Below are 27,040 nucleotides of genomic sequence, written 5' to 3'. Positions count from 1 at the left end.
TCGTCAACCTGTAGCTAAAGGTTTTTGGAGGAGGTGTCATGCAAAAGAAACTTGAGATTAGATTGGTTTGGGGGTAAGGAGCGTGACCCTTAGCCTTTTATAATGGTTTGGAACCCTCATAATCTCAATATTAGGCACAAATAGTTAGTTAGAAATAGATCAAAACAAAACCGGGAAAGAATCACGCCAACAAAGCACTTGCAACCTTCCATACGTGCGGGTGCGCTCGTATGGCCAGTCGTATGACCTGCTGCCAAACATCTCTCTCTCTCTCTCTCTCATACCCGTTGACGTGGTTGATCCATGCGAGCACCCATATAAGCATAGACGATCAGATGGTACCCCATCTTTGGCTTTGTTGCCGCGTCGCCTAGCGACGAAGAAGCATGCGAGTGGTCATGCGACCACTGGTGGTCTTCTAATAGGTCGTCGTTCATTCCGGCTTCTCTGCTGTTTCCGCGTCCTTCGGATACGAGCGCTCATATGACCATGGCTGGTCATATGGTGTGGCATCTTTGATTCTGTTGGCCTCCTCGTGGAACTTTTCCTTCGGGAAATTTCCTCCCTGGAAAGTTAGTAATGAGAATATCCAAGTCCAGACAAAAACTAAGCGATTTAGCACTAAGTCAAACAGGTGTAACACAACAAAAACAAAACTCATAATTAAGGGTAATATTGACATCTATTAGAGGACACATTATTATTCTACTATACCTGCCTTCTTCCTTCTAAATGTTTTAGCTTCTTCGATCGTGTTGAAACTTATTACCTCTTCTACCTCTCGTTCTTCCTTCTGGTCATCAGCGAGGTATAGCTTCAAGCATTGACCTTTTATGATCCACGGGGCATCTTTTCGTCCTTTTATCCGAACGTCTCTGGAATTGTAAACTTCTTCAATCTCATAGGGCCCTTCCCACCGAGATCCGAGCTTCCCTGGAAACAACTTAAGGAGAGAATTAAATAGGAGGGCTTTGTTCCCCGTAGAAAATGGTCGTTTCAAGATCTTCTCATCGTGCCACATCTTAACTTTTTCTTTAAACAACCGGGCACTTTCATATGCATTATTCCAAAGCTCTCCTAAGGCATGCATATCTAACACTCTCTTCTCCCTCCTTCTTTAAGATCAAAATTTACATTTTGACTGCCCAATAAGCTTTGTGCTCTAACTCTAGGGGTAAATGGCATGCCTTACTGTATACCATCTTATATGGTGTCATACCCATTGGGTACTTGTAGGCGGTGCGGTAGGCCCAAAGGGTCTCATTTAACTTTCTTGCCCAATCTTTTCTGGATTTCTGCACCATCTTCTATAGTATCATCTTTACCTCTCGGTTTAAGAGTTCAACTTGGCCACTTGTTTGTGGATGATAAGGGAGAAGCTATTCGGTGCGTAACTTCATACTTACGAAGGATCCTCCTGAGAATTTCTTGTATAAAATGAGATTCACCGTCAGTAATAAAAACTTTAGGTACTCCAAACCTGGGAAGAATGATGTCCTTTATCATTTTTAGTGAGGTTCCAACGTCGGTGTGGTGCGTAGGGATTTCCTCAACCCACTTGGTAACATAATTTACAGCCACAAGAATGTGAGTATGCCCATGGGAGACCGGAAATGGTCCCAAATAATCTAGGCCCCAAACACCAAAAGGTTCACAAACTAGATTATAGTTCATATGCATTTCTTGTCTTCTACCTATATTACCTATGCGTTGACATGCATCACAACTTTTAACAAACATGTGCCTATATCTAAAAAGTGTAAGTCAATAGAATCATGATGGAAGTACTTTGGTAGCGGTTCGGTCCCCAACATGATGTCCTGCGTAAGGGCTACTATGGCACTTATCGAGAATGGCGTTCATCTCATGTTCTGGAACACACCGTCTAATCATGTTATCTGGCCCATGCCAGTAAAGAAAAGATCATCCCAGAAGTAGTACTTTAACTCATTGAAGAACTTCTTTCTCTGATGATAGTTCATATCCGATGGCATGTACTTTCCTACAACAAAGTTAGCATATTCTGCAAATCAAGGATCTATCTTTTTAATCATAGCCAAACTCTCACCTAGAAAGAACTCATTTATTGGAACGGGTTAGTAAGGTATCCTCTCCGTGTGTGATAGGTGATCTGCCACCAGGTTGTTTTCGCACCTTTGATCTACTATCTGCAAATCAAACTCTTGAAGCAACAATATCTATCGAATCAAACAGGGCTTAGCGCCCTTCTTTCTAACAAGATAAGTAAGGCACAATGATCCGTATGCACAATTACTTTAGAGTTAATAATGTAAGGTCTAAATTTGTCACAAGCAAAGACAATGGCAAGTAATGTGCTACCTCTTGAGCATGCGTTGGTTTTCCCTTGAAGAGGAAAGGGTGATGCAGCAAAGTAGCGTAAGTATTTCCCTCAGTTTTTGAGAACCAAGGTATCAATCCAGTAGGAGGTTACACACAAGTTGCCTCGTACCTACACAAACAAATAAGAACCTTGCAACCAACGCGATAAAGGGGTTGTCAATCCCTTCACGGCCACTTGCAAAAGTGAGATCTGATAGAGATAATAAGATAAATATTTTTGGTATTTTTATGATATAGATTGGAAAGTAAAAATTGCAAAATAAAAGACGGAAGAAATAGTAAATTGATAGGAAAATAATATGATGGAAGATAGACCCGGTGGCCATAGGTTTCACTAGTGGCTTCTCTCAAGATAGCATAATTTACTATGGGTGAACGAATTACCATCGAGCAATTGATAGAAAAGCGCATAGTTATGAGAATATCTAGGCATGATCATGTACATAGGCATCACGTCCGCGACAAGTAGACCGAAACGATTCTGCATCTACTACTATTACTCCACACATCGACCACTATCCAGCATGCATCTAGAGTATTAAGTTCATAAGAACAGAGTAACGCATTAGGCAAGATGACATGATGTAGAGGGATAAACTCAAGAAATATGATATAAACCCCATCTTTTTATCCTCGATGGTAATAATACAATACGTGCCTTGCTGCCCCTGTTGTCACTGGGAAAGGACACCGCAAGATTGAACCCAAAGCTAAGCACTTCTCCCATTGCAAGAAAGATCAATCTAGTAGGCCAAACCAAACTGATAATTCGCAGAGACTTGCAAAGATATTTAAATAATACATATAAGAATTCACAGAAGAACCAAATATTGTTCATAGATAATCTTGATCATAAACCCACAATTCATCGGATCTCGACAAACACACCGCAAAAAGAATTACATTGAATAGGTCTCCAAGAAGATCGAGGAGAACTTTGTATTGAGATCCAAAGAGAGAGAAGAAGCCATCTAGCTAATAACTATGGACCCGAAGGTCTGTGGTAAACTACTCACACATCATCGGAGAGGCTATGGTGTTGATGTAGAAGCCCTCCGTGATCGACCCTCCGGCGGAGCGCCGGAAAAGGCCCCAAGATGGGATCTCACGGGTAAAGAAGGTTGCGGCGGTGGAAATAGGGTTTTGTGGTGCTTTCGGATGTTTTCAGGGTATATGAGTATATATAGGCGAAAGAAGTAGGTCGGTGGAGCCACGAGGGTGGGGGGCGCGCCTACCACTCCTGGGCACGCCTCCCTGCCTCGTGGCTTCCTTGTTGCTTCCTTGACGTCCACTCCAAGTCTCCTGGATTGCGTTTGTTCCAAAAATAACTCTCCCGAAGGTTTCATTCTGTTTGGATTCCGTTTGATATTCCTTTTCTGTGAAACACTGAAATAGGCAAAAAAAACAGCAATTTGCACTGGGCCTTCGGTTAATAGGTTAGTCCCAAAAATAATATAAAAGTGCATAGTAAAGCCCATTAAACATCCAAAACAGATAATATAATAGGATGGAACAATCAAAAATTATAGATATGTTGGAGACGTATCATAATGCTTTCTCAGTTGTGGCTAAATGCTTCTGATCATCATCCAGACTCGTACTAGCATAAAAGGCAATGTTAAGTTTTTTATCATCTCGCTGTCCTAGGACAGATCCAATAGCATAATTGCTAGCATCACACATTATCTCAAAAGGTTCATCCCACTTCAGGGGCTGGATGATGGGAGCCGTAATCAGTGCATCCCTAAGCTTTTCATAAGCATGTGTACAATTCTCATCAAAAGAATAGGGTACATCTTTCTGCAAGAGGCCAGTCAAAGGTTCTAAAATCTTGGAGAAATCTTTAATAAACCTTCAGTAGAAACTAGCATGCCCCATAAAAGTTTGCATTCCTCTTACATCTTGGCCGTAAGGTAAATTTTCTATTACCTTGATTCTCTCTCGATCTAAAGAAAACCAGAACCACAATTGGACACTTTAATAGAGATCCAACTTCCATAACTGGTCCCACTAGTTGGATTAATATTTTCTCTATGTCTTCGTTGCACACATTGTTGCAGTTCTCTATCGGCTTCTTGAGCTTGCACACTTCGTTCTTCCCCGCCTCCATACAATTGGACATTGTGTCATCTCTATACTCATCTCCTGTCTCAACTCTAGCAAATAGTGTACGAACATCTAGCAAATTTATTGCTATCAATAGATCAATGCACCCTTCTTCCCAATACCAAAACTTGCATCCATCCTACACACAATTTTGAGCAAACAATAAGCTACAAATTGCGACGAATCTGAATAACAACCGGAGAAACAAGCACTCACCCCATCTTTTTGCACTTGAAGAACACCCATCTGGGATGTTGCGGCGTGGTCGAAACTCGGCATAGCACATGTTGCGGGTAGTGGCCACACTTGATGATCGGCAATGGGGAGCCGGCGAGCTGCTGGGCTAGGGTTGAGCCAGGCCGACGACCACAGTGCGTAGCTGTGTCGGTGGCCGGTCGATAACTGAGCTCCGAGCGCCTAGGGGAGAAGGCCATACCGAGATGCGGTGCAGACTCGTTCTGGGGGTTGCGCGAGTTGGTACCCGTCGAATCCATCCCAAACACGATGTCGCCGATGAGAGAGGCCCAAATCCGGGTGGGTGGAGACTTTAGCGGGTCATCCGGAGCGTCGGCGGTTGCGGGTGGTCGCCGGCGGAGGCGGGAATCGACAAGCCGGAGTAGATGCGGCGCGGGGGTGGGGTGGGAGCGGCCGAGGGGAGGGGGGAGATTTGGTAGTCCGCCGCTCGGCGGAGGAGTATATTTAGGCATCTGCCGAGTCGAGGAGTAATTTTTTAATCCTTTATAGTACAGTTTATGAGTTCGGCTAGTGCCGATTAAAGGTGTAAAACCAAAATTTTACTCCTCTAAAGCCTTTTAGGGGTTCGACTAAAGATGCCCGGTAAGTAAATAGATGACTAATTACTAGTCTAAATTACTTCACATTGTGACTAGCCTAGCAACAACACTTCAATACCAATCAAATGTGCCATAATCGGAAAATGTTAGGTGATGACGATCTTAATTTACCATTGCATTAATATACCCAATAACTATGCATCCAAAATTAATGTTGTGCTTCATCGAGTTCATTCACATTTATCATCAAGGGCTAAAACGCAAAGCGACCAACCAGCCTCTCTTAATAAGAAGAGCCTTTCTCACCTTCCCATCTCAGTATCCCCACCACCCCACTCGCCTGCGCAATGGCCGCCGCCACGACCGACACCAGCTCCGGCGATCACTTCGCCGGCGCTTGCGGCGTGAGCGTTGGCAGCGCGTGCTCCACCCCCTTCGTCAGCGCACCGTCCAGCCCCGCCCGCGACCCGTCGTTCCATGCCGCCGCCGGCTACTGCTTCAGCGCACCGGCGAGCCCCGCACGAGGCCCCGGTGACTGCGACTACGATTTCGACTTCGACTTCTCCTCTCAGTTTCCGTCCCCGGCCGCCGCCGCGATGTCCTCAGCCGACGAGCTCTTCCACAACGGCCAGATCCGCCCAATGCGGCTCTCTTCGTTCCTCCTCCGTCCGCAGGCGCCCCCGCCCACCGCCCACCGCCCCAACGGTGATCGGATGCCGCCGCAGGAGGCATCGTCGCCATTGGACGAGCGCGGCCGTTTCCGTAGCCGGTCGGTGCATCGCAGGTCCCGCTCAGCCTCGCCATTCCGGGCACACTGGATGTCACCGTTATCTTCGCCCGCCCCGGCGAAAGAATCTGTACGGACGCCGACATCAGCGTCACGGTCGTCGTCCTCGTCATCGACGGCGTCGTCCGGGTCCTCCTCGACCTCGAAGAGTTGCGGCCGGTGGCGGTTCTTGAAGAAGCTCATCCATCCGAACAAGTCTGACGGCTCCAAGCACCAACGTCCACCAACGCCAGCATGCCCCAAGACGAACTCCTCGCTGGCAGCTCCAACCAAGAACCCTATCCCGGCGGTGGGGAAGCGCGGGAGAAGGAGCTCGGCGCATGAGCGCCTCTACGAGGCGAGGCGGGCAGAGGCGGAGGATATGCGGCGGCGCACGTTCCTGCCGTACCGGCAGGCGCTGCTTCTCGGCTGCCTCGGGTTTGGTTCCGGCGGTTACAGCGCCATGCACGGCTTCACCGCCGCCACCACCGGCAAGTCCAGGTCTTGACGCCAGACCGCCGACGCCTCCATAGACTCCACTAGCTCACGAGTGTCAAACAAACAATACTAGTAACTTCCCTTGTAAAGTATTGTGGTGGCAAGAAGCCATGAAGTGGAAAAAGAAGGTTGACTTGTGTATAGAAAAGGGATTATTGTTCCCTTTTGTAGTAATTTTATGGTGATGTAAGTGTGGAATTCTGAAGAACAAAATTGGTGTTTTATATGTCCCAAATGCTCCTTCTTGTTGTCCTCAATGTTTATTGTTCCAGGAAGCCAAGAACGAAAGTCAATGTTTATGTTTCTATACCAGGGGCGAGAGTAATTTATTTTTACATTCTCAATTTTATGTTCACTTCAGCAACTGCGATTTTCTGTTTTGAGCTTGCCGTTCTTCACGGTAGATGTTCTGCAATAACTGAAAGATAAATGACGCACACACTTGTTGGTGAGCTTCTCCAAGAACCAGGTTGAAACGAAATGAGAAGTGAAAGAGCAGTAATTAAACCGAGGCAAGCTTTGTTGGTGTTCCAGCCCATGTAATGATGCTGTTGTGAACTGCTCCTACATTGGCCCTTTAATTAAGGGCAGGGACAGGTCACAGGTGACTGGAAATGACACTTCTTTCTTATCCTGTTGCTTCTTGGGTTTAGTAACATAATCATAGCACAGGGATGAGAAGATTTCATTGGGACTGCTAATGTTTTTTTCTCCTTTGAAATTTGAAGGATGAGAACCACCTACATAAGAATAAGAATTCATTCTACGTACAAAAGTGCAGAAAGAATTTCGATTTCCTACAAAACCCCTATCCTGTAGAATTCTTAAAAAAAATCCTATAAACAAAGGAAGCTTTAACCTTGGTAGACAGATCTTCAGAACTACTCCCTCGGCTTTAAAATATAGTGCCCCCGTGCTTTCCGATGTCTAACTTTGATCATAAATTTAACCAACGAGATCGACTGCGGCGGGAGAAAAAAATTATATAATTGAAAACTTCTTTTAAATACGAATTCATTGGTATAACTTTTGCTTCCGCCATAGTCGGTCTTATTGATTAAATTTATGGTTAAATTGAAGCACGAGAATAGAGAAAGCACTATATTTTAAAACGACGCGTGGAGCGAGTATATGCTGCACGGGTACTCCCGAGTGCTTTCATCTGCAGAACCTGAAGAAAACTGGTGAATGATCATCACCACTGCGATAGAAAAGGACGGATGCCGCGCACCGCGGAATGATCTCTCTTCTTCCTCCCTTCTGCGATTCCAGCGCAAAAAAGCCGACGAGTGCATGGCAACACAGTGGGTCCTGCGCCGCACGGGGAACAGTGGCAGTCTCTTTGTTCTGAACACAAGAATTCTGGGAACAATGGATATGTTTTTCTTTACCCTTTTCACTTAACACATACATCCTTCTGGGGTTAAGAGACCGGAGACATGCATTCGTCAGAAAAAAATGGAGACATGTCACCGGAAATCTGGAACCACGGTGTGGATGATGATGCAGGATAAGGTGGAAGGCGTGCCGATGCTGTATGAACTGTACTAGTGTTGGTACTCTTGCTTTGCTGGGCCTGAGCTAGGACCGGAGCAATTGCCACTTGGTTGGTGCAGGAGTACTGTGGCAGCAACACTTTAAGAGCATCTTCAGCCACGTATCTCTAATTCAACTTCTTAAATGCTCGTGGACACGTTCGCCCGGTCAGTGATCGGGCGTGTCCGTATTGAGCTTTTATTTTTTCATTCGCACAACCACAATCCTCATTTTCTTCCTCATATGTCCGGTCACTTGCACGTAATTGATGGAGATGAAGAGAGAGGAAGAAAAGAATGAATAAAGAAAGAGAAAATATGGTCCGGGTGGGGCTGCGTCCTATGTGACGGATTGATCGGGCGTGCCCAGGCTTGTCCGCGAGCCCTCATATCCTCCCCATATTTAAGATGGATATGAGGGTTCGCGGATAGCCCGGACATATAGGGAAGATATGACGGGCCCGGTTGGGTCAATTTTTACTACTTTTTACTTCTCTCTCATGTCCGGTCACTGGTCCTCGTGCCCGCCCGGTCAATTTGAGGAGTCCGTCTGTAGATGCTCTAATGCAGCACAGAAATGGGTCACTCGGATGTGATAAAAAATTAGATGCATTCGAGGTCCTAAATTGGTCTTAGTTTTTTAAAAATTGCCATCTAGACGAAAGAGTGCAAGCAGAGGCCGAGCTCCATAGAGTTCTTTGTTTTTCTTCAGCGGAAATACCTTTTACACGTCTCAAAAAAATCTGAAAAAAATATACATATAGACATACATTTTGTAGTATACATGTATAAAATTTCATGAACATATATACATTCATATGTGATGTACATAAAAAAGATAAATACACATATTAAAATGAGCTTTTTCTTTGTTGTATTTGGGCCAGATATTTTTCTTCTTTCTGTAGCATGCTAATCAAATTAGTTAATGAAATTTTAAAAATACTTGAATAATATGCATATGTATTTGTAGAAAAAATATTGACATTTTTTGAATCTTTTAAATATATTTTGATATTTTTAAACGGGTTCCATAGAGCTCAGTCTTTGCAACGCCGTTCTTCCCATCTAGGTCCCATTTGTGGAGTAAGCTATTTAACAAAGGTTCTTCTCTCCCCTAGAGCATTCTTACAGGCAAGCGTGGCACGTTGACCGCAGCCATCGTGACATGGCCATCATGAAAATGAAGAAAACTGGCCTTAACATAAAATGAACCCAATCCAAAAACATTTCATAAAATGGCCAATTTTTTGCATGACGTTTGGCCAGGGGCGCCACGCTAGCGTCATCTAGCATGATGCTCCAGGCCTAAAAGAAATGGGGGGGGGGGGTGCTATCTAGCATGGCACCCAACCCTGGGTATCATGAAAATGGATCATTTTGTGAAAAAAATTGGATTGGATTCATTTTGTGTTAAAGTTTTAGAAAATATGTTCATTTTCGCGGGCCCATCAGCCTCAACCGCCGTCGTGAAAGTTTGCAAAATGACACACTCTGGCGACACATTCAACTCTCACATATATTTAAATCGTTAAGAACTTAAGGAGAGTTAACTAGTTCTACATATATATGATTCCAAGTTTATACATGGCAGTCGTAATTTGAGGTTAGGGTTTGAGTTCTAATGCCGGGGTCTGAAATGTCTTCTCTTTAATAAGAACCGTTGCAATTCATGGATTGAAATGGGACGAATTGTTGCCATTGTATTAATAGGAGCAAATGAAGAGCGGTTCTCGGTAGAAATAAATTTAGGGGAGTATCATGCGGATTGGCTAAAAAATGACTCATAGTGATTGCGAAATTGATTTCTTTGATGGATGTGAAGTTGACACATGTCTCCTGTTTAGATCAAAGAGTTTATACAACAGTTAGGGTATGCTATTGAAGTGCAACGTTTAAGGCGTGTTTGGTTACATTGCCAATCGAGCCTGGCCCGGCGAGCCTGGCTCTAGTGAACCGGTTTGAGGGGATGCGGGCAAAAAGACCCTAGATACATATAGTTTGGTTGCCTGCATGTACCTTAGTTGCATGAGACAACCATTTTTGACCCGGCGTTTGGTTGCCCGCATTGCATTAGGCGCACAAATGACATGGTGTTTGGTTGCAACCTGCATAAGGTGTTGTCACCACTTCTAACTAGTGGTGAGCTTACCACACACAATCTGAACATGTAGTGGCAGCTAGTTAAATAAATGACAGTTCATCCTAACTAGTATCAAATGACAGTTCATCCTAACTACTATCAAATGACAGTTCAAATTATTAAGAGCCATTGGCTAAATAGGGGATAGTTCATCGGTGTTGCTGCTACCAGATCTTCCTCTTCTTCTGCTTCTGCTGCTGCTTCTTCTTCTTCCTCCTCTTCTTCAAATCCTGCACTGACCTCTGTTAAGCCACATTGCCTCTGCCCACTCCAACCTTTTGTTCTTCCAAGCGTCATTGTCAAATGCCTCCACACCATGGCCGGAGCTAACAACATCGTCAGGCTCGACCTCTTCCTTCTCAGGCACGTGTTCATCAAAGCCCCACTGGAGGATCCAGCTATGCAGAATGCAACAAGCAAGAACAAGCTTAACCTGAGTGGAGTATGGGTGGAATGGCTTCTGATCCAGGATCTTAAACCTATTCTTCAGAGCTCCAAATGCCCTCTCAACAGTTACTCTAAGGCTGGAGTGTTTGAGATTAAATAGCTCCTGTGCAGTCCTAGGATAGTTCCTACTAGAAAACTAGTTGAGATGGTACCTGGTTTTCCTGAAGGGTGGAAGAATACCCGGCCGACATGCATAGCCAGCATCTCCAAGGTAGAACTTGTCGTCTCGACTCATGCTGTGAGTGAGAATGTTAGCATCATGCGCTGGCCCCTCCCAGCCAGCCAGCACATATGTGAAATTTAGATAAAGGCAACAGCAGCAAGCACATTCTGGCTTGTGTAGTGCTTCCTCCCCCTGTATGCTGCAGACTGTGACCTAAGAACTCTGGCAGTGACATGAATACCATCTATTGCCCCAATGCAATCCTGAAATGGCATCACAAGCCTGTGTTAGTGTTCAACATGAACAATACAAGTATATCAAGCCATGAAAAGTGTATGTTGTCAATGCTCACCTTGAAGTATGGATACCATCTTGGGCTTCCGCGAATCTTGGGTGGAGTCTGGACAGATGGTTTCCTGATCATCTCTCCTCTAAGCTCCCCAACAGCAAAAAGCACCTACTTGAAGTACCTAGAGATGGTCTCCATTGATCTCCTGAACGTGTTGTGAATGCCCCTGAACCTCTGGTTATGGCCAACAACATGGAGGAACATGGCCACTTGCTCTTCCACATCGGTGTTGATTTTATCTGTAGCAGCCCCCTGCTCCTGAAGGTCTCGACAAGCCTGGCAAATGATGCTCTTTTCATTCGAAGCATCCACAGAGCCTCGACGTCATTGTAGTTGTAGATGTAGTTCAGATTTTGGATCCTCTCCTGTTCTCAGATAAACATTGGACCATAGCGGACCAAAGGTCTCCCAGCACGACGAACAACTCTCTGGTGCATGAACATGACCCATGCCTGAATCACACTTATCAGTGTTGCTGCCTGAATTATCATCCTCATTTGTGCGTCCATAACCCAGTTGACATCGACGGTTCGTTCAGTGGGAAATCGATCCTACACCTTGCCTAATGGCCTAACCACCGACCTAACAAAGGGGGAGGGGGTGCTGCTTACCGGCATCGGAGACGAGGACGGCATAAGGGGAGCCATGGCACAGACAAGGTTGACCAGACGGTGGCCAACAGCAAGGGGAGCACCAGATCCGCCGCAAACGCCGCCGCCTCTAGCGCAGATATGAAATCGCAGCTGCCGCTGATGGTGAGGCAGTAGGGAAGAAAGGAGGTAGTGGCTATGGGTGAGCGAGTGAAAGGGGGGTGAGGCTAGGTTTGGCGCCGGGACGGCGCGCCAGATTTCCCATCTCCCGCCATCCCCCCTCGCCCTCGCGTCGCACCCGCCCGTGCGACCTTACGCCGCACTCAGCCTGGCTCGCGAGAAACTACCGATCCGAGCGTTTCCAGTGAGGCAGACTCTGGGCTGTTTTGAGAAGCGTGCGATGCAGGCCCAATAGTGAAACCAGGCAACCAAACAGGGCTCTTCCTTCCCGCGCGGGCCTGATTGGGCTCGATGCGGGCAACCAAACACGCCTTTAATGGTTGCTCCCAGGTATGAATTTGGATACAGTTCTAACGATTGTGGACCGAGATACATACACACTAAGCTCCAGCACTTCCAGCTATATATAGATCACAAATATCTGGTTGATAACATTGTATCAGCAGAACTTCCACCTGCGGTTAGTCCCACAAAATCGGGGCGTTAATTATCAATAAGAGAAAACAGAAATTATGGGCATTGGCCCTTTGAGCTCTTTCAGAATCACAGGAAGCCATCATCATGCAAGATGGCCAACCAAATGATGGTACGTTGGTTAGTTTGTTTATCTTGAGCCGTTGATGATGATGCCTAACAGGGTATTTACCTGAAGACCGGTGGCATCTTTTGACTGACAAAAGAAGCCGCCTTCAGTTGCATGCTCCGAATCATGACGGCAACCTTAAATCGCCCAAATCCTTCGACCCAAAAAAGAGGGAAACAACGCCAGGATTGTTCATTGTCTCTCCTGCTCGATTTAGAACAATCATTTTCTGTAGGGTCTACGCGATTCCTTCAGAAAAATCACATGATGCTGACTCGATTTGTGGGTTCATCACTGAAAGAAAGGCAGCATTCATTCTCTATGGGTACATTGTTTAAGGGGACCCAAGACGCCTTAAAGAGGAGTTGTGAATTGAAAATCTTACTCCAAATGTGGTAAGCATGTGACAAATAGAGGCAGGAGTTCAAAAACTAGCCCCATGATTAAAGAGGGTTTCTTTTGTGATGACAATTATGGAACTTTGAAAACCTCTAGGAAAGTGATTAGCTCCACAAGCAGAACATTCATGAACAAGTGGTAAGCATGGAGGTACTTTTTTGTTTCAAAAAAATCTGAAAAAAAAATTGTACAAGTACCCAAGGATGTGATATATATATGCGTGTGTGTGTACAATTTCAGAATGAAATACCTTGAGATGCGATCTATGCAAAAAGAACAAATTCATGGACTTTTGGGATGAATAGTATTATGTATTGAAAAGCCACAGATTTTTCTTTTTTGCACAACCCTCAATTCAACGTATTTCATCCTGAAAATTTACAGACATGTGTGTTATGCCTCCATATATGTCCGTGTTTTTTTTCCAAAATAATTTGAAATGTTAAAATATGAATTTTGTTGAATTTTGAATTTTACAAAAACCTGTCTCCATGGAGGCCGAGCTCCAAAAGCAATTTTAGCATATACTACCTCTGTAAAGTAACATAAGATTTTTTAACCACTACTTGTACTTTTCGTACAGCCGTATCAACTTAAACAGTTTTTTTCTCCAGTTAATGTGAAAATTTGTAGCATCTTTTTTTGGCGTTTTTTTAGTTGGGGAGGGGAGGAGGGGGGGATTTTTAGCATCTTAAACAATATATGGTTGCTTGTCTTACGTTTTTTTTTTTTGGAATCATCTGATTTAAACTAGAAATAAAAAGCACACGCTCATTTATCTCCTTTGGGACGTGTGAAGGAGTTCACAACTACTCGCTTGATCGACTTCGGTCATCAAAGCTATGATTGGAGCTTTGAAAGCTGCTCCAACGATTTCTTTTGGGTATGTGAGTTGCTTTAGCAAAATCGCAGGAATCTAGGGGATTCAACATCTTCTTTTCAAGTTGCTAGGCAAAAGACCCTAGAACCATGTCTTATTATATTTGTTGAGATGTATATTGCATGTGTGTTTCTTGTACAACAAGTCTACCTCCTTCCTTGTATAGTTGAGGTCTAGACTCCCCCTTGTCTACATGGTATACGCCTAACTCGTTCCTCCCTCGCGCGCCCTAGCCTGCCGCTGTGCCTTCCCTCGCACGCCGCAACGCTAGCCCGCTGCTGCGCCATCTCCTGCCGTCCTAGCTGCCGCCGCGCGACTCCTTGCTGCGCCGCCGCCCTAGCCGCTGCCGCACCTCACGTCCCAATCCACGCCACCTCTCCTGCTTCCGCTCCCACCCGCGCTGCCTTCGCCTGCCAGCCGCGTCGCCCCTGTTCCCACAACCCTCGCAACGCCGCACTGCATCTTCCCCAACAGAAAACCCTAGCCTACACCCGATCATCTCCTCCACCGCTGCCATGTCTCACTCAAGCCTCTCCCATCGCAGCAACCCGTTCGCCTCTTCCTCCGAGGCCGGTTCCCTCCCTAACCCGGCATACATCCGCGACGTCCCGATCTTCGATCGCGTCCCGATCAAGCTCTCTCACACGGAGGCTAACTTCTATGCCTGGAAAACCTACTTTAACCTCCTTTTCTGCGAGTACAATCTCCGTGATCACATCGACGACACCACCGACTTCCTCGACATGCGTCGCGATGAGGATTGGGTGGAGGTTGACGCCACCATCATCCGGTGGCTCTTTCTCACCGTGTCCAAGGACATCTTCCACACCGTTGTTCGCGACGGTGACGATGCCTACACGGTGTGGACGAAGATCATCGGCCTCTTCACCGACAACAAGCTCCAACGGATCGTCTTTCTGCAGCATGAGTTTTTTGGTTGTCACCAAAATGACTCCTCCATTGACGCCTACTGCATGCGCCTTAAGACCCTCTCCGACGAGCTCAACGACGTCGGCTTCAAGGTTGGGGACGAGCTGCTCCTCTCCACCCTCACAGCCGGCCTCAACGAAGATCTCGGTAATGCCGCGTCCAATCTTACTCTTATGGCTAACCCTACTTATGAGCGGGCAGTGGCCTATCTTCGCCTCGAGGAGCGTCGCCTGAAGAATCTGCGGCTTGTGCGGTTCACACCGCCTTCGCCGCTGGTTTCTCCCACGGCGGGTCTTCATCAACACATCCCGCCGGGGGCCACGGCGCTCCGCTGCCACCGCAGCCCCGTCCGCCCCTGCCTACAGCACCCGCTGGTGTGGGCGGGTACGGGGCCTTCCCGCCCCGGCCTCCAGCGCCCGTCCCACCGCCTCCACAACAGCAGCCCAACCAGGGCGATCGCCGCGGTCGTGGTGGGCGCCGTGGTCGTGGCAACAGCTCCAACAACGGCGGCGGACAGCCACGTAATGGTGGTCAGCAGCAGCAGCAGCTCCCTTCACCGCCTTGGGGTACCGGCCACAACCCCTGGACCGGGGTTGTGCATGCTTACACAATGCCGGTTCCCCGCGCTCCACTCCCAGGTCTTCTCAGGCCTCGACCGGCGACGCACCAGGCTTTCTACGCCGCTCCTCAGCCCGGCGCCGCTGCACCACCGCCTCCCCCCTACCCTGCACCGTTCGGCTATGGTGCGTCGAACCCTAGTGGTGGGGGGGGGGGGGTGACGGGGTTCCCTGGCTACCCCACTCTGCCGGTCTCATATGACCCGGCCTTGCTCTCGGCGCTGCAGTACACGCCTCAGCCCAGTTCCTACACTGGCGGTGGCGACTGGTTCATGGACACCGGTGCATCATCTCATATGGCAGCCTACCCGGGTAACCTTTCCTCCGCATATCCCGTTCACACTTCTTCCCGTATCATCGTCGGTAACGGCGCTGGTCTCCCCATTACTCATGTTGGTTCTACTCCTTTTCCTTCTCTGTCTAGGCCATTGTCTCTTAATAATGTGCCAGTGTCTCCTCAACTTATTCAGAATTTAGTCTCTGTTCGTAATCTTTCCCGTGATAATTCTGTAACTGTCGAATTTGACGAAGTTGGTTTCTCTGTTAAGGACGCCCGTACCCGGATGGTTATTCACCGATGTGACAGTCCCGGCGACATGTACCCCGTCCAGCCTTCATCATCTTCACGTGCTGGCTCTCTCGCTCTTTCTGCCGGCTTTGATCTTTGGCACGCCCATCTCGGCCATCCTAGCTCCACCGTACTTCGTCAAATAGTCAAGGATTTTTCTTTTTTCATGTAATAAAGCGGATGCTCATTCTTGTCAAGCATGCCGCATGGGCAAACATGTTAGACTCCCGTTTAGTTCCTCTTCGACAGTTGCATCTTATCCTTTTGAATTAATTCATAGCGATGTATGGACGTCACCTATCACAAGTAATTCTGGTTTTCTATATTACCTTGTTATTCTTGATGACTACTCTCACTTTGTGTGGACTTCTCCGCTTCGTAGGAAATCCGACGTTCCCGCGACTCTCCTCGCATTTTATTCCTATGTGTCTGCACAATTTGGCCGTCCAATACATGCTCTTCAAACTAACAACGGGAAGGAATTCGACAACATTACCATCCGCACCCTTCTCTCCAACCACGTCACTATTTTCCGGTTAACATGTCCATATACTTGCCAACAAAATGGCCAGGCAGAACGAGTCCTTCGCACTCTTAACGATTGTGTCCGCACTCTTTTGTTCTAGGCTTACATGCCACCCCGGTTTTGGTCGGATGCCCTTGCCACCGCCACACTTCTTGTTAACCTCCGCCCTTGTCGTGTCCGTTGGAGTTACACACCTCATCATCTCCTCTTTGGTTCCCCTCCCTCCTATGATGGTCTCCGAATTTTTGGTTGCCTCTGTTATCCTAGTGTCGCCGCCACCGCCCCTCATAAACTTGCTCCTTGCTCCGTGCCTTGTGTCTTTCTTGGTTACCCCGCTAACAGTAAAGGCTACCGATGTTATGATCCGGTGTCTCACCGTGTCATCACTTCTCGGCATGTTTACTTCGACGAGCATTGTTTTCCTTTTGCACAGGAACAGTTGATGGCACTACCTACATGAGATGATGTCGCCTTGCCTGGCTCCTCTCACCGGCATGCTGCCCTGGCCCCTGTCCCGCCAGCCTTGCCAGCTCCCTCGCTAGGATCGACAGGCACGGCGGCCTCTTCGCTGGACGCACCGGGCTTGCCGGCTACGCCGGCCTCTTCGCCAGGCTTGCCGGCCACGCCGGCCTCTTCGCCGGGCTCGCCGGTCACGCCGGCTTCTTCGCTGGGCTCCCTGGCCACGCCGGCTGCTTCGCCGGGCTTGCCGGCTTCGTCTTCACCGAGTCAGACGCCCAGCCCGCCATCTTCTGGCGCAGCGCCTGGGGCGCCCTCGGTTCCTGCTGCTCCGGCCGTCGTGACACAGCCCGCCGGCCCTCTTACCCGTGCACGCATGGGAGTTCATCGGCCGAGTCTCCGCTACTCCGCTGATGAGTATGCATGCCCAGCTTCTACGGTGTCTCTGTCGCCTCTTCCGACCTCCGCTCGTATGGCTCTTCGTGATCCACTTTGGTATGCAGCGATGAAGGAGGAATTTGAGGCCTTACAGCGCAACAAGACTTGGCAGTTCGTTCCCCGTCCTCGGCACGCTAACATCATTACCGGGAAGTGGGTGTTCAAGCACAAGTTTCAAACCGACGGCACACTCGACCGCTATAAGGCCCGTTGGGTAGTCCGAGGTTTCCGACAGCGTGCTGGCATTGACTTCATGGATACGTTCGCCCCGGTTGTCAAGCCCGGGATGATTCGCACTGTTCTTCAGCTCGCAGTATCTCGTGCTTGGCCGGTGCACCAGATGGACGTCTCCAACGCATTTCTCCATGGTCATCTCGAGGAGCAGGTGTATTGTCAGCAGCCGACTGGGTTCGTCGATGACACTCATCCGGAGCATGTTTGTCTGCTTTCCCGCTCCTTGTACGGGCTCAAGCAGGCTCCCCGCGCTTGGTACCAGCGCATCGCAGCGTTCCTTTGTCAGCTTGGCTTCGCTCCACACGCTCCGATGCTTCGCTGTTCATATACCGACACGGTGATGCTACCGCCTACCTGCTGCTCTATGTCGACGATATCATCATGACAGCTTGCTCTAGTGCTCTCCTTCGACAGCTTACCGATCGTCTTCGCGCTGAGTTTGCCATTAAGGACTTGGGTCCTCTGCACTACTTCCTCGGCATCGAGGTTGTTCACCGTGCGGATGGCTTCTTTCTCCATCAGCGGAAGTATGCTGATGAGCTTCTTGATCGCGCTGGGATGCTTAATTGCAAACCCGCGTCTACGCCTATCGACACGAAGGCCAAGCTCTCTGCCACCGATGGCTCCCCGGCTCCGGATGCTTCGTTTTATCGGTCTATTGTGGGCGCTCTTCAGTATCTCACGCTGACACGACCGGAGCTTCAGTATGCTGTCCAACAGGTCTGCTTACACATGCATGCCCCTCGTGATGCTCACTAGACCGTGGTCAAACGTGTTCTCCGTTACATCCGCAGCACCATGGATCTCGGATTGACTCTTCATGCCTCTATTGCTCTGGACATCACCGCCTACTCTGATGCTGACTGGGCTGGCTGCCCCGACACGTGACGTTCCACCTCGGGGTACTGTGTTTATCTTGGACCACCCTTGATATCTTGGTCGCCTAAACGGCAGCCCACTGTTTCTCGCTCCAGCGCTGAGGCAGAGTATCGAGCGGTGGCTAATGTTGTTGCAGAGTGCTCCTGGCTTCGTCAACTTCTTCATGAGCTCTCTTGTCCTGTCGACAAGGCCACGATTGCCTACTGCGACAACGTCTCCGTGGTTTACCTCTCCGCCAACCCGGTTCATCATCGTCGCACCAAGCATATTGAGCAGGATATTCATTTTGTTCGGGAACAGGTAGCTCTTGGTCATGTTCGCGTTCTCCATGTCCCTACTTCCCAACAGTTTGCGGACATCATGACCAAGGGGTTGCCTACGACCCCTTTCGAGGAGTTTCGATCCAGTCTTTGCGTCGGCCGTAACGACGCTTCGACTACGGGGGGGGGGGGGGGGGGGGTGTTGAGATGTATATTGCATGTGTGTTTCTTGTACAACAAGTCTACCTCCTTCCTTTTATAGTTGAGGTCTAGACTCCCCTTGTACCTATATATATACGTGCATACGCACCTGATGAATATATCGTGAGTTGCACCAATTGTCTACAATATTGATTTAGGGTATTTCAAACTTGTGGTTGTGGGTAATGTTGTGAAAGGATATCCTGACTATTTGTATCATGTGCAGAAATCACTACCTCTCACTTGCCGTGGATTACTCCAATCCACGCACAAGCTCCCGGCCTCCGCCTTCCAGCCCATCATTTCCAATTGTTTCAAATACTCTTTTCTTTTTCTTTGCGTTTTTATGAAAAGGATCAGATCTGTTATAAATTTGACCAGAAGTACAATGCATCTAAAACATAATAGAAATTACAGCGAGATTCCAAGACCACTGAATGACCATTACTGTCGCAAGAACGAGCCGCCGACGCGTCGCTGTCGCCACTCCTCTTCCGGAGTCAGCTTGACCTTGTCGATGACAGACAGAAAGTCTTCGTGCATGTGCCCCTAAAGACCAGCGCCCTAGAGTTGCACTCGTCGTTGTTGAACTCTTGCATAGATCTGAAGCACCTCACACCAATCTCGCCACATGACGAGAAACCATAACCTCACTGCCCCAAGAAGACGACAGGAATCTACTCTGGAGCTCCATCGACTACGTTTAGACAGGCGAACTCGAGAAGGATCTGAGCTTGGAAGACAAATTCGAAGAAGCAGTGCCGCCATCCTCCCGATCGCTGCACTTGTGAGGACTAAAATACTGTAACGTGAACTAGTAACCAGAGCGAAGGCACTAGGATTCTTCTCCCCTCCACCGGCTGCCGAAGTGGCAGGCAGAGGGGAGGCGAATCCACGGGTTCACCGGTGAAGTATGGAGGGGAGAGTTTTCCCTAGCGACCTAGGGTTAGGGGAAGAAAGCCAATTGTTTCAAATACCTAACCAGCTGGAGGGCCAAGCTACTTCCTCATGTTGCTCGTCTTTGTTTAGTATCCTTCGATGTACATTGTCTCGCCACATATTTCATATCCGTTTTTAGTTGCGAAAAAAATCTCAAATCCATTAATGCCATTCACGAGCCTTCTTCTGGATCACTGAGGAACCGAGTAGGGTGCAAACATCTTCTTGCGTGGAGAAATGATAACCACAATGGGTAGCTGGGGAGCGTCGCATTCATTGCGATTGTGCATACGAGGCACTCCAGTACCCGCACGCCACCTCGGCCGGTGACTTCATCGCCATCTTGAAGATCTTCGTCGATCCCAGGCTCCAAAAATATGGCACCTCTGCCACCCATCCCATCTATTGATGTAATGCATGAGGATGATGACCAATCCTGCCTCAAGCTCATCCTTGGCAGCGAAAGTCTGTCGGCCACACACATGTGTCTTCTTTAATGCAAGCAGCTTGGTCTTCTCTTTCAAGGTCGCCATCAGCAACTACTGAGCCGCTTCAGGAGTGATCGGAGTGGTAGGAGTGGTTGGTGCCTACGACAACCACTCCCCCTGGTTTGATATTTTCCTAGGTGAGGTTGAGTGTCAAAGTTGTCGCTCCCCAGATCTATGGTGGGGGAGTTATGTTCTCACACTCACATTGCTCCCACTTGTTGAAATCAAGTGATACGTCTCCGTCGTATCTACTTTTCCTAACGCTTTTCATCTTGTTTTGGACTCAAATTTGCATGATTTCAATGAAACTAACATGGACTGACGCTGTTTTCAGTAGAACTACTATGGTGTTGTTTTTGTGCAGAAATAAAAAATCTCGGATTGGAACGAAACTTTTTGGAGAATTATTTCAGAATAAAAGAAATATACTAGAGCCAAGAACCACCGGAGGGGCCCCCCTGGGTGAGCACAACCCACCAAGGCGCCCCCTCCTGGCACGCCCAGGTGGGTTGTGCCCACCTGGTGGCCCCGCAGACCCTGATTCCAACTCTATAAAATCCTATTTTTGGAGAAAAAATCAAGGAGAAAGAATTATCGCATTTCACGAGACGGAGCCGCCGCTACCTCCAGTTCTTCATCGGGAGGCCAGATCTGGAGTCTGTTTGGGGCTCCGGAGAGGGGTATCTTCGATTTTCATCATCACCAACCCTTCTTCATCGTCAATTCCATGATGCTCCCCACCGGGAGTGAGTAATTCCTTCGTAGGCTCGCTAGTCGGTTAGGGAGTTGGATGAGATTCATCATGTAATCGAGTTAGTTTTGTTAGGGCTTGATCCCTAGTATCCATTATGTTCTGAGATCGATGTTGCTATAACTTTGCCATGCTTAATGCTTGTCACTTTGGGCCCGGGTGCCATGATTGCAGATCTGAACCGTCTATGTTTCCACCATTATATCTATATTCTAGATATGATCTTGCAAGTTATATGCACCTGCTACGTGTTATGATCCGCAAACCTCGGAGTGACAGTATTCGGGATCATTTCCGGTAATGATCGTAGTTTGAGGAGTTCATGTATTCACTATGTGTTAATGCTTTGTTTCGGTTCTTATTAAAAGGAGGCCTTAATATCCCTTAGTTTCCTTATGCACCCCGCTGCCACGGGAGGGTAGGACAAAAGATGTCATGCAAGTTCTTTCCATAAGCACGTATGACTATTTATGGAATACATGCCTACATTATATTTATGAACTCGAGCTAGTTGTGTATCGCCCTAGGTTATGACTGTTATATGATGAATATCATCCAATGAATTCACCGATCCAATGCCTACGATTTTTTACATATTGTTCTTGCTAAGTTACTATTGCTATTGCTACTACCACAACTGCTACAAAATCATTGCTATCACTGTTACCGTTACTATTATTGTTACTACTGCTATCAAAACTATCATATTACTGTGCTACTAATCATATTGCTGCAGATAATTAATCTCCAGGTGTTGTTGAATTGACAACTTAGCTGCTAATACTTGCAAATATTCTTTGGCTCCCCTTGTGTCGAATCTATAAATTTGGGTTGAATACTCTACCCTCAAAAACTGTTGCGGTCCCCTATACTTGTGGGATATCAGCAAGCACCAACCCAAGCCCACTATACCTATGATCATTCCCATCCATTGAAGTTGTAATGCATGAGGATGACAATCAATCCTTCCTCAAGTTCATCCTCCAAGAGGCGGAGGTCCGCCGGCCTCACGCATGTGTCTCCTATGACGAAGACAGCTTAATCTTCTCATTCAAGGCCAGGCAACAACTATCAAGCCACCTCAGGAGTGATCAGGATGGGAGTGGCCAGCGCCAATGACAACCACTTTCCTTGCGTTGATATTTCCCTCCGTGAGGTTGAGTGTCAAAATTGTCGCTCCCCAAATCCATAGCGGGGGCCTGCTCTCGCGCAATCCCATTCATCTCCTTTATCAAAAGTAAGCACCCATCCAAGTCCAATGTACCTATCAGCTGATAGCCCACATGTATATGGGATCGCAACCGTTTTTGAGGGTAGAGTATTCAACCCAAATTTATATATTTGACACAAGGCGAGCCAAAGAATATTTGCAAGTATTAGCAGCTAAGTTGTCAATTTAAAAACACCTGGAGATTAATTATCTGCAGCAAAGTGATCAGTAGCAAAGTAGTATATAGTTTTCATAATAGTAGCACCAGCAATGGTAACGATAACAGTGATAGCAGTAGTGTTATAGCAAGTGCAACAGTAACTGTAGCAGAATTATCTTAGCAAGAACAATATAAGATAAATTCGTAGGCATTGGATCGGTAATTTGTTGGATGATATTCATCATGTGACAGTCATAACCTAGGGCGATACAGCACTAGCTCCAGTTCATAAATATAATGTAGGCATGTATTCCGTAAATAGTCAAACATGCTTATGGAAAGAACTTGCATGCCATCTTTTGTCCTACCCTCCCGTGGCAGCGGGGTCCAAATGGAAACTAAGGGATATTAAGGCCTCCTTTTAATAGTGAACCGGAACAAAGCATTACACAGAGTGAATACATGAACTCCTCAAACTACGGTCATCACTGGGAGTGGTCCCGACTATTGTCACTCCAGGGTTGCTAGATCATAACACGTAGTAGGTAACTATAACTTGCAAGATCGGATCTAGAACATGGATATAATTGTGATAACATAAACGGTTCAGATCTGAAATCATGGCACCCAGGCCCAAAGTGACAAGCATTAAGCATGGCAAAGTCATAGCAACATCAATCTCAGAACATAGTGGATACTAGGGATTGATACGTCTCCGTCGTATCTATAATTTTTATTGTTCCATGCCAATATTATTCAACTTTCATACGCTTTTGGCAACTTTTTATACTATTTTTGGGACTAACATATTGATCCAGTGCCCAGTGCCAGTTCCTGTTTGTTGCATGTTTTATGTTTCGCAGAAACCCCATATCAAACGGAATCCAAACGGAATAAAAACGGATGGAGAATATTTTTGGAATGTTTGGAAAATATGGGAAGAAGAATCAACACGAGACGGTGCCCGAGGTGGCCACGAGGTAGGGGGCGCGCCCCTGACCCTCGTGGGCCCCTCGTAAGGCGGTTGCTGCTATTCTTTTGCCGCAAGAAAGCTAATTTTCAGGAAAAAAAATCTCGGCAAAGGTTTCAGTCCAATCGGAGTTACGGATCTCCATATATATACGAAACGGTGAAAGGGCAGAATACCAGAACAAAGAAACAGAGAGAGACAGAGAGACAGATCCAATCTCGGAGGGGCTCTCGCCCCTCCCATGCCATGGAGGCCAAGGACCAGAGGGGAAACCCTTCTCCCATCTAGGGAGGAGGTCAAGGAAGAAGAAGAAGAAGAAGGGGGCCCCTCTCCCCCTCTCTTCCGGTGGCGCCGGAACGCTGCCGTGGCCACCATCATCATCACCGCGATCTTCACCAACACCTCCGCCATCTTCACCAACATCTCCATCACCTTCCCCCCTCTATCTACAATAGTCCATTCTCCCGCAACCCGCTGTACCCTCTACTTGAACATGGTGCTTTATGCTTCATATTATTATCCAATGATGTGTTGCCATCCTATGATGTCTGAGTAGATTTTCGTTGTCCTACCAGTGGTTGATGAATTGCTATGATTGATTTAATTTGCTTGTGGTTATGTTGCTATCCTTTGGTGCCCATCATATGAGCGCGCGCGTGGATCACACCATAGGGTTAGTTGTATGTTGATAGGACTATGTATTGGAGGGCAAGAGTGACAGAAAGTTCTACCTAGCATAAAAATTGATGCATACGGGATTGAAAGGGGACCAATATATCTTAATGCTATGGTTGGGTTTTACCTTAATGAACGTTAGTAGTTGCGGATGCTTGCTAATAGTTCCAATCATAAGTGCATAGAATTCCAAGTCAGGGATGACATGCTAGCAGTGGCCTCTCCCACATAAAACTTGCTATCGGTCTAGTAAAGTAGTCAATTGCTTAGGGACAATTTTGCAACTCCTACCACCACTTTTCCACACTCGCTATACTAACTTTATTGCTTCTTTATCTAAACAGCCCCTAGTTTTTATTTACGTGCTCTTTATTATCTTGCAAACCTATCCAAAAACACCTACAAAGTACTTCTAGTTTCATACTTGTTCTAGGTAAAGCGAACGTTAAGCGTGTGTAGAGTTGTATCGGTGGTCGATAGAACTTGAGGGAATATTTGTTCTAACTTTAGATCCTCGTTGGGTTCGACACTCTTACTTATCGAAAGAGGCTACAATTGATCCCCTATACTTGTGGGTTATCAAGACCTTTTTCTAGCGCCGTTGCCGGGGAGTTATAGCGTGGGGTGAATATTCTCGTGTGTGCTTGTTTGCTTTGTCACTAAGTAATTTTTATTTGCTGTTCTTAGTTGTTTTCTATCTTTAGTTATGGGTAGGAAACACAAAATACCAAACAAATTAGTTATACCTACTGAACCAATGGTTGAAGAACCACTCAAAATCTATCACACTCCTGAAGCTTATTACTTGGATCATCTTCAATCCCTATGTGCTCATGCTGAAACCCCAACTAGCTTAGTTGAGGGCAAATCTTTAGATGAGCATGCTTGTTATGTGCGACACCGCATATCTGAAAAAGGGAAACGTTTACTGGATCAAATTCATTGTTTGCAATGCTATGCTTGGAATTTATGCGAAATATATGATATTACTTGTTGTTCTGAAGACCCTAAGAAACACCTTCCCTACCAATGTTTGTTTAGTGATAATGGAATCGTATCTTCTTATGCTAAGGGTGTTTATAATTACTATGATGTTCAACAAATTGAAGAATTTGTTGCTTTGAAGGGTGCTTATGAAATTGCTTCTTTGATTGAAACGTATGATGCTACTCTTTACAAATCTGAAATTTTTGCCATACTTGAATATTGTTATGATAATTATGCTTCTAATGCCTATGTTAAACCATATATCGAGGTCTCCTCCGCTGTCCAAGAAGAGACTAATATTTTGCAGGAGTCTATGGAAGAAGAAATTGATGAAACTGTGAGCTCATTGGATGAAAAAGATGATGAGGAGAGCGAAGAACAAAAGGAGGAAGAGCGGATTAGCTAACCGTGCCCACCTTCTAATGAGAGTAACTCTTCAACTCATACATTGTTTAATTTCCCTTCGTGCTTACCGAAGGATGATTGCTATGATGACTGTTATGATCCCGCTGATTCTTTTGAAATATCCCTTTTTGATGATGCTTGCTATGCTTGTGGCCATGATGCCAATATGAATGATGCTTATGAAGATGAACTTGCTATAATTCCTTATGTTAAACATGAAATTGTTGCTATTGCACCCACACATGATAGTCCTATTATCTTTTTGAATTCTCCCGACTACATTATATCCGAGAAGTTTGCCCTTATTAAGGATTATATTGATGGGTTGCATTTTACTATTACACATGATGATTTTGATAGATATGATATGCATGTGCTTGCTGCTCCTACTTGCAATTATTATGAGAGAGGAACTATATCTCCACCTCTCTATGTTTCCAACACGATAAAATTGCAAGAAACTGCTTATACTATGCATTGGCCTTTATTAGGTGTGCATGAATTGTTCTTTTATGACATGCCGATGCATAGGAAGAGAGTTAGACTTCGTCATTACATGATATATGTTGCTTTGTGCTCACTACTAAATTACAAATCATTGTTGATTCAAATTGGCTTTGATATACCTTGGGATCCGGGTGGATTCAATACTTGAGCACTATATGCCTAGCTTAATGGCTTTAAAGAAAGCGCTGCCAAGGAGACAACCCGGAAGTTTTAGAGAATCATTTATTTCTGTTGAGTGATTTTATATAGTTTAAAAACAAAAAAAATAAAGAGGGGAACCTAAATCTTTTTCAAAAAGAAAAGCGAAAGTGAGATAGACGAGCATTGTGAAAGTGGGGGACGTCCTTGAACTTTGTTCATGCCCATGGAAACTTTGTGAATCTTAATTACAGAAACTTTTCAATAAAAATAATTATCTCCTTGTACAATTCCATTGTATTATAAAAATAATGTGCCAAGGTTTGCCTTTAGGATGTTTACAATTCTTGTTGGTTTGTACGGTGCAGGACAGAAACTTTGGCTGTAGTGCGCGATTTTTAAGTTTTTACTGGAACGCCAAAAGGTTCTGAAACTTTTTGAACTGTCTTTCTATACAAATTTTTTATTTTTACTAATTTTGGCAGAATTTTTCAAGTACCAGAAGTATGGTTAATGTTCAGATTATTACAGACTGTTCTGTTTTAGACAGGTTCTGTTTTTGATGCATAGTTTGCTTGTTTAGATGAAACTATCAATTTCTATCAGTGGATTAAGCCACGAAAAAGTTATATTACAGTAGCTACAGTGAAAAAACAAAATATTAATTGGTTTGCAACAGTACTTAGAGTAGTGATTTGCTTTATTATACTAACGGATCTTACCGAGCTTTCAGTTGAAGTTTTGTGTGGATGAAGTGTTCGATGATCGAGAAGGTCTCGATGTGAGAAGAAGGAAGAGAGGCAAGAGCTCAAGCTTGGGGATGCCCGTGGCACCCCAAGTAAATATTCAAGGAGACTCAAGCGTCTAAGCTTGGGGATGCCCCGGAAGGCATCCCATCTTTCTTCAA

General features: G+C 46.3%; 1 protein-coding gene and 1 long non-coding RNA gene across 2 annotated transcripts; one reads left to right on the top strand and one right to left on the bottom strand.

Moving 5' to 3' along the window:
* Positions 1–3,959: 3,959 nt before the first annotated feature.
* Positions 3,960–5,110, bottom strand: LOC120963880 (uncharacterized). Its single transcript, XR_005755579.2, has 2 exons — positions 4,684–5,110; positions 3,960–4,606 (listed from the first exon to the last, which is right to left on the bottom strand). It is a non-coding gene; the product is annotated as an uncharacterized lncRNA (long non-coding RNA).
* Positions 5,111–5,570: 460 nt separating this feature from the next.
* LOC109755707 (uncharacterized) lies at positions 5,571–6,751 on the top strand. The gene has a single exon (XM_020314602.3). The coding sequence runs from the start codon at positions 5,609–5,611 to the stop codon at positions 6,533–6,535; it is 927 nt and encodes a 308-aa protein (XP_020170191.1). The 5' UTR covers positions 5,571–5,608; the 3' UTR covers positions 6,536–6,751.
* Positions 6,752–27,040: the final 20,289 nt, after the last annotated feature.

This window comes from Aegilops tauschii, chromosome 5, assembly GCF_002575655.3.
Source record: "Aegilops tauschii subsp. strangulata cultivar AL8/78 chromosome 5, Aet v6.0, whole genome shotgun sequence".
Lineage (NCBI taxonomy): Eukaryota > Viridiplantae > Streptophyta > Magnoliopsida > Poales > Poaceae > Aegilops > Aegilops tauschii.
This window is presented reverse-complemented; position numbering and strand designations above follow the sequence as displayed.

Bases quoted from the DNA above. Each gene is read 5' to 3' on its own strand.
- LOC109755707 (XM_020314602.3), top strand. From the start codon at position 5,609: ATGGCCGCCGCCACGACCGACACCAGCTCCGGCGATCACTTCGCCGGC.